The 14912-nt window shown below is 46.1% G+C and overlaps 1 protein-coding gene across 1 annotated transcript in view; it reads right to left on the minus strand.

Moving 5' to 3' along the window:
• Positions 1-14912, minus strand: part of LOC120052048 (SH3 and multiple ankyrin repeat domains protein 2-like) — a 176118-nt gene that overhangs the window by 20561 nt on the left and 140645 nt on the right. Inside the window, exon 20 of the mRNA XM_038998913.1 lies at positions 8202-10767. Within this exon, the coding sequence (XP_038854841.1) occupies positions 8202-10767 (2566 nt within the window). The remainder of the gene's footprint in view (positions 1-8201; positions 10768-14912) is intronic.

The raw sequence follows: 14912 nt of genomic DNA on the forward strand, positions 1-14912 counted from the left end.
ACACTGAGGACTCTTTAATCTATTAGACCTAACAGTTCCCAGAAAGACCTCAAAGCTACAGGGCACCCTCTTGTCTTATTTGTCATAATAAAAACCTAACACGTGCCAATAAATAAATAAAGCTTCTTGAATTGAAATGTATTTTAATGGAATTCTCAGAGGCAACAGACAAATATCTTGTCTCTCTCTAGACAGCAAGAAGCAGATTGTGCAGTCAACCTTTCTACCTGTTCTTGATTATGGGGATGCTATTTATCAAAGTGTGGCTGCCTCTACTCTTAAATCTCAGGATGACGTTTTTCATAGCGCCATTCGTTTTATCACGGGAGACAGTTTTATTACTCATCATTGTATTCTTTACCAAAAGGTTGGCTGGACCTCTTTTAAGTTACGTAGACAACAAAATGCTCATCCAGAGGTGGCTCTCCTAGTGGCCGGGGACTTAATGTGCAACCAGAGGGAAAAAAACTCGAGACCACCTTTTCTCCACATGGAGACACGTACAAAGCTCTCCCTCGCCCTCCATTTGGCAAATCTGACCATAACTCTATCCTCCTGATTCATGCTTACAAGCAAAAACTAAAGCAGGAAGTACTAGTGACTCACTCAATATGGAAGTGGTCAGATGACGGTGATTCTAAGCTACAGGACTGTTTTGCTAGCACAGACTGGAATATGTTCCAAGATTCTTTCGATGGCATTGAGGAGTACACCACATCAGTCACTGACTTCATCAATAAGTGCATCGATGACATCGTCCCCACAGTGACCGTACGTATATATCCGAACCAGAAGCCATGGTTTACAGACAACATCTGTACTGAGCTAAAGGGTAGAGCTGCTGCTTTCAAGTAGCGGGACTCTAACCCGGACACTTATAAGAAATCCCGCTATGTCCTTGGACGAACCATCAAACAGGCAAAGCGTCAATACAGGACTAAGATTGAATCCTACTACACCGGCTCTGACTATCGTCGGATGTGTCAGGGGTTGCAAACTATTACGGACTAAAAAAGGGAAGCACAGCCACGAGCTGCCACGTGACACGAGCCTACCAGATGAGCTAAATTACTTCTATGCTCGCTTCGAGGCAAACAACACTAATGCAACACTGATGCATGCATGAGAGCACCAGCTGTGTGATGTAAGTAAGACCTTTAAACAGGTCAGCATTCACAAGGCCACAGGACCAGATGGATTACCAGGACGTGTAATCCGAGCATGCGCTGACCAACTGGCAAGTGTCTTCAGACATTTTCAACCTGTCCTTGACTGAGTCTGTAATACCAACATGTTTCAAGTAGACCACCATTGTCCCTGTGCCCAAGAACACTAAGGTAACCTGCCTAAATGACTACCGACCCGTAGCACTCACATCTGTAGCCATGAAATGCTTTGAAAGGCTGTTCATGGATCACATCAACACCATTATCCCAGAAACCCTAGGCCCACTTCTATTAGCATACCACCCCAACAGATCGACAGATGACGCAATCTCGAATGCACTCCACACGGAGCTGTAGTGGAGCAGGTTGAGAGCTTCAAGTTCCTTGGTGTCCAAATGACTAACGAACTGTCATGGTCCAAACACACCAAGACAGTCATAAAGAGGGCACGACAATGCCTATTCCCCCTTAGGAGACTGAAAAGATTTGGCATGGGTCCTCAGATCCTCTACAGCTGCACCATCAAGAGCATCCTGACTGGTTGCATCACTGCCTGGTATGGCAACTGCTCGGACTCCGACCGCAAGGCATTACAGAGGGTAGTGCGTACGCCCCAGTACATCACTGGGGCCAAGCTTCCTGCCATCCATGACCTCTATACCAGGCGGTGTCAGAGGAAGGCCCTAAAAATTGCCAAAGACTCCAGCCACCCTAGTCATAGACTACCGCACAGCAAGTGGTAGCGAAGTCCAAAAGGCTTCATAACAGCCTCTAACCCCCCGTTTTATACGCTGATGCTACTCTGTTAATTATCTATGCATAGTCACTTGACCTTTACTTACACGTACATATTACCTCAATTACTTCGACTAACCTGTGCCCCGGCACATTGCCTCTGTACCGATACCCCCTGTACATGGCCTCGCTCCTGTTATTTTATTGTTGCTCTTTCTATTTTCTTTTTTTTCTCCTCCATTTTTATTTGTATTAATTAATTGTTTACTTCAGTATATTTAGTAAATACTTTCTTAACACTTAATCTTTCTTAAAACTGCATTGTTGGTTAAGGGCTTGTAAGTAAGCATTTCACTGTAAGGCTCATTTTACAAATAAAATTTGATTTGATTACATCATTACGCTATTTTTGTTTACAAAACCCTGCTCCACAAACTTCCGACTTACATCACTGTTAAGATTTAAAATGTTATCAAACCCGTTCGCAGGGTTGGTTAACTCTGGAGACTCCTTTGGTGTTTAGAGAGTTCGGTAGATCAGCCTTTGGTTTCCTTGTACCTTCCGTGTGGAATGATCTACAATGCACTTTCAAATTGGAGGAATAGGGCTTATCAGACGGTTGTTTGGAGACCGTTTTACTGAAGAATGTGATTTGTTTTTTTATTTGTTTTTTATGATTGTGTTTTGCGTTACGTGTACTGTTGTGTACAATAACGTGTATTTTAATGTGTGTATGAATGTGTAGTTGAATGTGTTTATTGTATTTTGATGCTAATTCAACCAGACCCGTTGCTGACAGGTGTATAAAATGTAGCACACCGCCATGCAATCTCCATAGACAAACATTGGCAGTAGAATGGCCTAACTGAAGAACTCAGTGACTTTCAGCATGGCACCGTCATAGGGTGCCACCTTTCCAACAAGTCAGTTCGTCAAATTCTGCCCTGCTAGAGCTGCCCCGGTCAACTGTAGGTGCTGTTATTGTGAAGTGGAAACGTCTAGAAGCAACAATGGCTTAGCCGCAAAGTGGTAGGCCATACAAGCTCACAGAAAGGAACCGCCGAGTGCTGAAGCATGTAGCGTGTAAAACTTGTCTGTCCTCGGTTGCAACACTCCCTACCGAGTTCCAAACTGCGTCTGGAAGCAACGTCAGCACAATAACTGTTCGTCGGGAGCTTCATGAAATAGGATTCCATGGCCGAGCATTACCATCTGGCAGTCAGAAATCTGGGTTTGGCGGATTCCAAGAGAACGCTACCTGCCCGAATGCATAATGCTAAATAAAATTTGGTGGTGGAGGAAGAGAATGGTCTGGGTCTGTTTTTCATGGTTCAAGCTTAGTTCAAGTGAAGGGAAATCTAAACGCTACAGCATAAAATTACATTGTAGACGATTCTGTGCTTCCAACTTTGTGGCAACAGTCTGGGGAAGGCCCTGTTTCAGCATGACAATGCCCCCGTACACAAAGCGAGGTCCATACAGAAATGGTTTGTCAAGATCGGTGTGGAAGAACTTGACTGGCTCAGTGCAAGTCCCAGCTGCAATGTTCCAAAATCTAGTGGAAAGCCTTCCCAGAAGTGTGGAGGCTGTTATAGCAGCAAAGGGGGGGTGCAACTCCATATTAATGCCCATGATTTTGGAACGAGATGGCTTTGAAATTGATTGGTTAGAGATGATCCAATCGTTGATGACTTTGTTTTGTACAACACCCCTCATTGTGACGTCACCATTTGCTTCAATGATAGCAGTCTCAGAGTGAATTATGTAGCAAACATAGAGCAGTGGAAGAATTCATTTTAAGCCGTTAGGCAACCATTTCCTGTCAACACAAGTAGAACAGAAACTCACCTCTAACCTCCTCTTAGAAATAGAACAGAGCCAAGCCCTCTTACTTAAATACTTCCACCCCCTCCCATCCTCATCTTAATGAGATAGAGACAGGGGGAAGAGGAGAAAGATAAAGAGAAAGGAGCACATATATATATATATATATATATACATGAAGGATGGTCCGTTTCATACAAAATGCATGTGACCCGTGAATATTTTAACATATTTTTTTATTCTTCATTACGCAAGATGAAGGGCAGTTTAAAAAAGCATGAGCTACCTGAACACACACACACACACACACACACACACACACACACACACACACACACACACACACACACACACACACACACACACACACACACACACACACACACACACACACACACACACACACACACACACACACACACACACACACACACCAGGGCTGGGGTCAATTCGAATTGAAGGCTGTTAATTCAGGAAGCAAACTGAAATTCCAATGAATCTATTTTCAATGACTTCTCAATAAAATGAAAATGAGCTATGAAGCTCACCTTGTTGTGATGTCTACTAAACATCTTCCCCTCTCAAATTGACAAAACAAAATCCAAGATAATGTAAAACCCAGCAGCAATCCACACCATGGTATGACCATTGGCTGGGTTCTGCTGTGGAAGGCCTTGTATTTAACACTACTAAGCCTACTGCCACCATTACATCAACTATGGCATCAACCATATTGGCAATGGCCAGAGCTTCAGCTGGCACAGCATGTTTATGCTCCCACCTCAATAAGACCATTGAAAACGTAGGCTTTCTACCCATTTGACAACTTGGCTAATGCCCCTTAATGGAGGTCCAACAACGGGCTCTTGAGTGGCGCAGCGTTCTAAGGCACTGCATCTCAGTGCTAGAGGCGTCACTACAGACAATGGTTTGATTCCAGGCTGTATCACAACCGGCCGTGATTGGGAGTCCCATAGGGTGGTGCACAATTGACCCAGCGTCATTCGGGTTAGGGTTTGGCCGGGGTAGGCCGTTATTGTAGATAAGAATTTGTTCTTAACTGACTTGCCTAGTTAACCTGTTGAGGACAGAGGGTGCTATTTTAACTTTGGGGGAAAATCGTGCCCAATTTAAACGGCCTCGTACTCTATTCTTGCTCGTACAATATGCATATTATTATTACTATTGGATAGAAAACACTCTCTAGTTTCTAAAACCGTTTGAATTTTGTCTGTGAGTAAAACAGAACTCATTTGGCAGCACACTTCCTGACCAGGAAGTGGAAAGTCTGAAATGATGCTCTGTTCAAGGGCCTGCCTATAAATGGGCATGATACGTATGAGTATACATGCACGTCATACACCTTCCCCTAGATGTCAAGAGGAAGTGAGAGAAGAAATGAAGTGTTTATCTTGGTCTGAGGTGGAATAAATCCTCTTGGCACGACGAGTCATCCATTTCCTGTTTTCTGGAAAGCGCGAAGATGGACCTGGAATTGCCTTATGAAAAGCTGTCGTTATAGGCGACTACTATCTCCGGCTTTGATTTTATTTGATACATGTCACAATATCATCGTAAAGTATGTTTTTTCAATATAGTTTTATTCGATTATTTACATTTTTTCGGGACGTTAGGCGTGTTGCGTTGTCTGTGTTTGTTGACGATGGAGAGCTTCGCGCCACTTGGCCAGTGTGCTTGCTAATTCAAGAGGGAAAAACGATGTTCTAAATCCAAACAACGACTGTTCTGGACAAAGGACCCCATTGTACAACATTCTGATGGAAGATCACCAAAAGTAGGACCCATTTTGTGATGCTATTATATATATATCTGTCGAACTGTGTACTAGTAGTTTTGCGCCCAGGTTTTGGCCACTCTCTCGCTATAACATAAGCCTTATGTCGTAATGAAGATATTTTTAGAATTCTAACACTGCGATTGCATTAAGAACTAGTGTATCTATAATTTCCTATACAACATGTATTTTTTTGTAATGTTTATGAATAGCTATTTGGTCAGAATAGGTGAGAGTCTAATAGAAATATCCGCACATTCTGGGAAAAAGAAGATACGTTAGCATAATGGATAACCACTGATTTCAGCTCTAAATATGCACATTTTCGAACAAAACATAAGTGTATGTATAACCTGATGTTATAGGACTGTCATCTGAGGAAGGTTTATGAAGGTTAGTGAAAATTAATATCTTTTGCTGGTTTATTCGCTAACGCTAACGTGCCTATTGCTATCGCTAACGTGCCTTGATGAATGAATGCGGTAGTGTGGTAGGCTATTGTAGTAAGCTAATATAATGCTATATTGTGTTTTCGCTGTAAAACACTTAAAAAATCTGAAATATTGGCTGGATTCACAAGATGCTTGTCTTTCATTTGCTGTACACGATGCATTTTTCAGAAATGTTTTATGATGAGTATTTAGGTATTCCACGTTGGTCTCTATAATTACTCTGGCTGCTTCGGTGATATTTTTGACGGTAGCTGTGATGGTAGCTGCAATGTAAAACTGATTTATACCTCAAATATGCAAATTTTTCGAACAAAACATAGATTTATTGTGTAACATGTTATAAGACTGTCATCTGATGAAGTTGTTTCTTGGTTAGTTTGATTGGTTCTTGGTTAGTTAGGTTGGCTTTGTGCATGCTACCTGTGCTGTGAAAAATGTCTGTCCTTCTTTGTATTTGGTGGTGAGCTAACATAAATATACGTGCTGTTTTCGCTGTAAAACATTTAAAAAATCAGACATGTTGACTGGATTCACAAGATGTGTATCTTTCATTTGCTGTATTGGACTTGTTAATGTGTGAAAGTTAAATATTTCTAAAAAATATTTTTTGAATTTCGCGCTCTGCCTTTTCAGTGGAATGTGGGAGGAGTTCCGCTAGCGGAACGCCGGGGCCAGACAGGTTAAATAAAGGTTAAATAAAAAATTCAAACATAACATACGCAATGCATGCATGACCTATGGCATAAACATAATGTCAGAAGCTTTGTAGATAAATCTAGCCATAGCTATCATTGTGGCTCCATTGCAATGTAGTTTGCACTTAGCTAGTGTAGCATTGTGGTTAACGTTCCATGCACAATTCAGAGGACTTAGCTTGTATTGCAGCTGAAACCATCTAGTGCATTACAAATATAATTTTGCTAGCATTGGGCTAAATCTAACCTTATCAGTAGAAATAGTAGATATAGCACAGTAGTTCAAAGAATAGAGTACCTTTTGAGTGCCTCTGATATTTTAAGTAGAACATTTGAATTTGAATTCACCAATATTGAATTTTAAAAGCCTGTAATATTATATATAGTGCCCTTTAATTTAAACAACATGGACAAATCTGATTTATAATATGAATAAAGACTTGCTAAAGTACAAAAAAACTTGCTAAAGTTTTTCCGACTTCTAGGAAGATTTTAACCCACTTAACCTCAAACATTTTTTTTGTGGTAGAAAACTGAATGCTAGAAATGTGTTCACAATTTCATATTTTTGTGGTGCTTGCATTCAATTTCCCCTCCCTGTTGCACACACCACACTTCCCTTCCTCCTCTCACAAAGGGATTTATAGCTGATTTAAGATTAAATATTTAACCCAGTTACGGTTGACCCTGTTACTTTAATTGGCACTTAATTGGCATTAACTCTAGTAATATATTTTTCTATTTTTTCTTGAAATGGGAACAAGTTTTTTATGAAGTTGAACATGCACTCCTTATGACAGAATGTTAAAATTAGAAATACAAATTTAATAGGTGTCCCATAACTGTACATATTACCTCAATTACCTCAACTAACCGGTGCCCCCCACACATTGACTCTGTACCAGTACCCCGTGTATATAGCCTAGCTATTGTTATTTTACTGCTGCTCTTTAATTACTTGTTATTTCTAAAAATAAAATAAAATTGGGGGGGGGGGGGGGGGGGTATTTTTCTTCAAACTGCATTGTTGGTTATGGGCTTGTAAGTAAGCATTTCACTGTAAGGTCTACACCTGTTGTATTCAGCGCATGAAACAAATAACTGCATCATTATGGCTATCTTAAGAAATATACCAAAAATTTGAATAATTTATGTGAGGATGGGCTAGAGCAGGGTTTTCCTGCTTGGTCCTGGGGCACATTTTGAGTGCACGTTTTGGTTTTTGCCCTTGCACTACACAGCTGATTCAAATAATCAAAACTTGATGATGAGTTGGTTATTTTAATCAGCTGAGTAGTGCTAGGGAAACAACCAAAACTTTTGCCCCGGGGTGGAGGGTCCAGGACCAAGTTTTAGAGGGAATATTTTATCAGCAGATGGATATATAAAAATTGAAAATATAGACCATCTAACATTCTTCTTGCCCGCAGCTTGGCTCTTTGGAGATGGAGGGTAGGGGTTTGTTTAAAGGTCAAAGGTGAGAGGTGCCGGCGTAAGTGGTAAAGGTCAAAGGGAAGGTAGATTTATGTGTTACCTGGTTCCTAAGCCGCCCCTGGCCCCTGTGGTGGGTGAGTCCAGGGAGTCCCCCGGTTTGGGCCGGTGCATCTGTGATAAGATGGAGCTCAGCTCGTTGATAACCGTGGCCTTGGGGTCGGGCATGGGTGGGCTCCTTAGCTCCGGGGGCTTGCCCCACAGCTTGGACGACCGATGGGGGGGGGTCCTGGGGAGTTCTGGGGGGGATATGGACCCGGGTGGAGGGGGAGGGACAGGAGGGGGCGCCCCGAAGGAGTCCAGGGATTCCTCCATGAGGACGTTGTGGTAAAGTGCAGTGTTCTTGTTGATGACGGGCTTGTTTTTGGGCTTGGGGGGAACGGGGGGTCGGTCGTCGAGGTAAGTCTGGCCGTCAGTATAGACCATAGAAGTGTTCTCCAGGGCGCTGTTGTACCCGCCCTCTGATGACAGTACAGAGATACTCGAAACTGTGGAAACGGTGCTGGTAGTCTCTATATGGGGGTCTCCACTTCTGCGACTGTCTACCTCCTCGATGCTTGAGTCAGTGACACCTTGCTCAAAGCCACCGTCAGGGGGCGTAGGGGGATAGAAGGGTGGGGGCATGCAATTGGACATCCCGCTCCCTCGTCTGAACTGGCCGACAGGGGTCGGGGCGTGAGTGTAGTAGGGGGGTGGATGTGGCCGCCTGGTTCCCATCCCGTTGCGTCTCTCTTGGTCCCGTTGCTTGAGCAACTCAGCGATGTTCGTTGCCTGGTCCTCAGGGATGTCGATGCTGTTGGCGAACTCCAGTGGCGGTGGCAGGGGCTCGGAGAAGACAAACTCTTCCACCTCCTCAATGTCCACCGAGGCCAGTGGGGGAGGGGGCATGCGGAAGGGCAGCTTGACTGGCTCGTCCACCGAACCCCCAGCCGTGATGGTCTTCCCCTGCGGCACGGGGGGCAGGGGTTTGGTACTGTGGCTGTTGGTGGGGGGGTTTGGCTGGTTGGGGTCTCTAAGTTCGCTGGGGATGCTGTTGTCCTGGGCTGGTGTGTTCTCCTGCCCCCTGTCTTCCTCCTCTGGGCTGTTTTTGGAGTGCACCATCAGCAGACCAGCCACTTTCTGAGTTTGTGACGTGTCCACAACGTCGATCTGTATGCTCTTCCCATCCTCCGCCGCCTGCTGCCTCTCCTCCCTCGCTATGTCAGACTCGTACTTCTGCTCCGTCATCTGCCTCTTCAGGCCCCCCCCTATGCCTCGCCCCAGGGTTGTTGTGGAGGTGGCGAAGCCCGGCTCAATGCTGGAGCGGAGCTTGGTATCGATGAAGAGGGGCTGATTGAGGCCATGTTTGTGGGGGTTGGGGGGGAGGGACTGGGGGGCGTCGATCTTGGGGCGCGGTTGAGGTAGAGAAGGGGGTGGGGCTTGTGTCGCCATGGTCGTTTGTGTCTGCTCTTTCATGGCTCTGTCCCGGGCCGCCAGCGCCAGGGCGAGGGGCGAGTTAGGTTCCAGGGCGTTACCCGTGACGGGGTGCAGGTAGCCCCCTCCTCCGTTTGAGCTGTAGGTCTTGGGCGTGCTGTCCGGGAGACTGACGGGGCTGTCCAGGTTGGGGTACTGACCGGTACGTGCGGTCAGAGGCTCCCTCACCACCTGGGTGGGCTCAGGGGTGTTGAAGTCCGTCACGTTACCGCCACGGTCACCCCCTTCTTGGGACCGCAGCAGGGTGGTGGCCGGCGGGGGTGCCATTATCCTCCGCAGGTGCTCGTCGTTGCTGAACATCCCCTCGTCGATGGACTTGGACTGGCGTAGCTGCGGGGCAGGGGTGGGGTCTCCCAAGTCCTCATCTCCCATATCGGTGGAGAGGAAGCCAGGCGAGTTCCTCCGCGCCTCCAGCCTCTTCTCCCGGTCCCTCACTGCCCCTGCGATGGCAGCAGCAAAGGGGTTGTTGACAATGGGGTCTTCAGACCTTAGCCCCCTGCCCGCTGCCCTGGGCGTTAAGGGTGGGTGTTCGGGCGTGGTTGGCTCGATCTCCATACTGCTGCCCTGGCTGCTCTTCCCACTGCTACTGGTGGACGGCTCCTTGACGATGATGGTGGGGATGGGAATGGACGAGAAGGTCCTCTCAGTGGGCGTGGTCGGCATGGAAACGGCGCCTGAGGGCGGGGTGCAGCAGGTCTTCTCTGGGCTGTCCTCCACATTGGGCTGCTTGACCAGCATGCCCTTCCTCCTCGCCGGCTTGGCGGGCATGTACAGCGCCTTGTTGCCCACCTCCGAGTACGGGTTCTCGGGCACGGGCGCCCGTCCTCGGCTTCTACTATCGTACTGTACTGAGCTCTGGCGGTGATAACCTCGCCTTAGCGTCCCTACATCTACCGTGCGGTTGCCAAGGGTACTGGCGTTGGAACATTTTCCAGCGGAGTTGAGGGTGAGGCCCGGTCGGGTGGTGCCGTAGCCCCGTTGCATGGGGGAGACAGAGGGAGAGTTGTAGGAGGAGGGGGGAGATGGGGGGGAGATGACCGGGGGAGGGGGGATGTCTTCGGACGTGTCGGGCATGGAGAGGCTGCGGGTGAACTTGAGTGGGGGAGGGGTGAGGAGCGTCTTCTCTTCTGTTATACCTGAGAGACAGAAATAAAGAGAGCATGAGAGATGGAGAGAGAGAAATAAATATCTGTCAATTTTACATGTGTGATTCTATTCCATTTCACCTTTCTTATTGATAATTCTTTTTTGAGATACATTGTTCACTTAACTTTTTAAATTCTGTTTTAGGAAGTTGTCTATGGGTCAGGTGTGAGGATTGCCTTCTATGTTCCAGATATTATAAAAGTATGCTCAAGCTACTGCATTTTAAAATTGCAGTAGTTTGATTTAACCTTTAGTTTGATTTAACCTAAATTTGATTTAACCTTTATTTAACCAGGTAGGCCAGTTGAGAACAAGTTCTCATTTACAACTGCGACCTGGCCAAGATAAAGCAAAGCAGTGCGACAAAAACAATACCACAGAGTAACAAATGGGATAAACAAACGTACAGTCAATAACACAATAAAAATCTATGTACAGTGTGTGCAAATGTAGTAAGATTAGGGAGGTAAGGCAATAAATAGGCCATAGTGGCGAAATAATTACAATTTAGCATTAACACTGGAGTGATAGATGTGCAGATGATGATGTGTAAGTAGAGATACAGGGGTGCAAAAGAGCAAAAAAATGAATAACAATATGGGGATGAGGTAGTTGGGTGGGCTATTTACAGATGTCCTGTGTACAGGTGCAGTATTCGGTTAGCTGCTCTAACAGCTGATGCTTAAATTTAGTGAAGGAGATATAAGTCTCCAGCTTCAGTGATTTTTGCAATTCGTTCCAGTCATTGGCAGCAGAGAACTGGAAGGAAAGGCAGCCAAAGGAGGTGTTGGCTTTGGGTATGACCAGTGAAATATACCTGCTGGACCGCGTGCTACGGGTGGGTGTTGCTATGATGACCAGTGAGCTGAGATAAGGCGGGGCTTTACCTAGTAAGCTTTTGCGACGCATATGTAGCGAGGGCCAGCCAACGAGAGCATACAGGTCGCAGTGGTGGGTAGTATATGGGGCTTTGGTGACAAAACGGATGGCACTGTGATAGACCACATCCAATTTGCTGAGTAGAGTGTTGGAGGCTATTTTGTAAATGACATCGCCGAAGTCAAGGATCGGTAGGATGGTCAGTTTTACAAGGGTATGTTTGGCAGCATGAGTGAAGGAGGCTTTGTTGCGAAATAGGAAGCCGATTCTCGATCGAATTTTGGATTGGAGATGCTTAATGTGAGTCTGGAAGGAGAGACAGACCAGACACCTAGGTATTTGTAGTTGTCCACATATTCTAAGTCAGAACCGTCCAGAGTAGTGATGCTAGTCGGGCGTGCAGGTGCGGGCAGCAATCGGTTGAAGAGCATGCATTTCATTTTACTAGCATTTAAGAGCAGTTGGAGGCCACGGAAGGAGTGTTGTATGGCATTGAAACTCGTTTGGAGGTTTGTTAACACAGTGTTCAAAGAAGGGCCAGAAGTATACAGAATGGTGTCGTCTGCATAGAGGTGGATCAGAGAATCACCAGCAGCAAGAGCGACATCATTGATATATACAGAGAAAAGAGTCGGCCGAGAATTGAACCCTGTGGCACCCCCATAGAGACTGCCAGAGGTCCAGACAACAGGCCCTCGGATTTGACACACTGAACTCTATCTGAGAAGTAGTTGGTGGACCAGGCGAGGCAGTCGTTTGAGAAACCAAGGCGGTTGAGTCTGCCGATAAGAATGCGGTGATTGACAGAGTTGAAAGCCTTGGCCAAGTCGATGAAGACGGCTGCACAGTACTGCTTTTTATCGATTGCGGTTATAATATCGTTTAGGACCTTGAACGTGGCTGAGGTGCACCCATGACCAGCTCGGAAACCAGATTGCATAGTGGAGAAGGTACGGTGGGAATCGAAATGGTCAGTGATCTGTTTGTTTGCAGGGCAGGATGGATATAGGTCTGTAACAGTTTGGGTCAAGAGTGGCACCCCCTTTTAAGAGGGGGATGACTGTGGCAGCTTTCCAATCTTTAGGGATCTCAGACGATACGAAAGAGAGGTTAAACAAGCTAGTAATATGGGTTGCAACAATTTTGGCGTATTCATTTTAGAAAGAGGGTCCAGCTGATTTGTAGGGGTCCAGATTTTGCAGCTCTTTCAGAACATCAGCTATCTGGATTTGGGTGAAGGAGAAGCAAGGGGGAGGCATGGTCAAGTTGCTGCGGGGGTGCAGAGCTGTTGGCCGGGGTAGGGGTAGCCAGGTGGAAAGCATGGCCAGCCGTAGAAAAATGCTTATTGAAATCCTCAATTATCGTAGATTTATCGGTGGTGACAGTGTTTCCTAGCCTCAGTGCAGTGGGCAGCTGGGAGGAGGTGCTCTTATTCTCCATGGACTTTACAGTGTCCCAAAACTGTTTGGAATTAGTGCTGGAGTGAACCTAGGGCTATATCTGTTCTTAGTTCATTTTTTTTGGAATGGGGCATGCTTATTTAAGATGGAGAGGAAAGCACTTTTAAAGAACAACCAGGCATCCTCTACTGACGGGATGAGGCAGGCATCCTCTACCCGGGCCAGGTCGGTTAGAAAGGTCTGCTCGCTGAAGTGTTTTAGGGAGCGTTTGACAGTGATGAGGGGTGGTCATTTGACCGCGGACCCATTACGGACGCAGGCAATGAGGCAGTGATCGCTGAGATCCTGGTTGAAGACAGCAGAGGTGTATTTAGAGGGCAAGTTGGTCAGGATGATATCTATGAGGGTGCCCATATTTACGGATTTACGGTTGTACCTGGTAGGTTCCTTGATAATTTGTGTGAGATTGAGGGCATCTAGCTTAGATTGTAGGACGGCCGGGGTGTTAAGCATATCCCAGTTTAGGTTACCTAACAGTACGAACTCTGAACATAGATGGGGGGGCAATCAATTCACATATGGTGTCCAGGGCACAGCTGGGGGCTGAGGGGGGTCTATAACAAGCGGCAACAGTGAGAGACTTATTTCTGGAAAGGTGAATTTTTTTAAATAGAAGCTCGAACTGTTTGGGCACAGACCTAGATAGTATGACAGAACTCTGCAGTAGATTGCAACTCCGCCCCCTTTGGCAGTTCTATCTTGACGGAAAATGTTGTAGTTGGGGATGGAAATCTCTGAATTTTTGCTGGCCTTCCTAAGCCAGGATTCAGACATGGCTAGGACATCAGGGTTGGCGGAGTGTGCTAAAGCAGTGAATAAAACAAACTTAGGGAGGAGGCTTCTGATGTTAACATGCATGAAACCAAGGCTTTTACGGTTACATAAGTCAACAATTGAGAGCGCCTGGGGAATAGGTGTTGTACTGGGGGCTACAGGGCCTGGGTTAACCTCTACATCACCAGAGGAACAGAGGAGGAGTAGGATAAGGGTACAGCTAAAGGCTATAAGAACTGGTCATCTAGTGTATTGGGAACAGAGAATAAAATGAGCAGATTTCTGGTCATAGTAGAATAGATTCAGGGCATAATGTACAGACAAGGGTATGGTAGGATGTGAGTACAGTGGAGGTAAACATTGAGTGACGATGAGAGAGGTCTTTGGAGGAACCAGTTAAGCCAGGTGAGGTCTCCACATGTGTGGGGGGTGGGACAAAAGAGCTATCTAAGGCATGTTGAGCGGGACTTGGGGCTCTACAGTGAAATAAAACAATAAGAACTAACCGAAACAGCAGTAGACAAGGTATATTGACATTAGAGAGAGGCATAAAGCAATCACAGATGTTGATCAGCAGATCTAAGACAACAATGAGCAAATGGCGATGAATGGGCAGAGAGGGTCTGTTAGGTACACACAGGACCTGAGTTCGAGGCTGGGGCCGACAGATAAATAAAATGAGGTACCGTGTAAGTGAACAGTACAGCAGGCATCAGCTGTGTAGCCGAGTGATCATAGGGTCCAATGAGCAGCAATAGGTGAGTCGGGGAGCCGTTTGGTATTCGCTACTATGCTAGGCGAGCGTGAGACACGGCGTTCAGAAAGCTAGCGGGCCGGAGCTAGCAGATGGGTCTTTGGCGTCATCGCAACGGAAAAGCCTGTTGAAACCACATCGGACGATTACGTCGGCAGACCAGTTGTGATGGATCTGCGGGGCTCCGTGTCGACAATAAAGGGTCCAGGCCAATTGGCAAAAGAGGTATTGTAGCCCAAGAATTAGCTGGTATACTTCGTCGGCTAGC

This window comes from Salvelinus namaycush, chromosome 1 (assembly GCF_016432855.1).
Source record: "Salvelinus namaycush isolate Seneca chromosome 1, SaNama_1.0, whole genome shotgun sequence".
Lineage (NCBI taxonomy): Eukaryota > Metazoa > Chordata > Actinopteri > Salmoniformes > Salmonidae > Salvelinus > Salvelinus namaycush.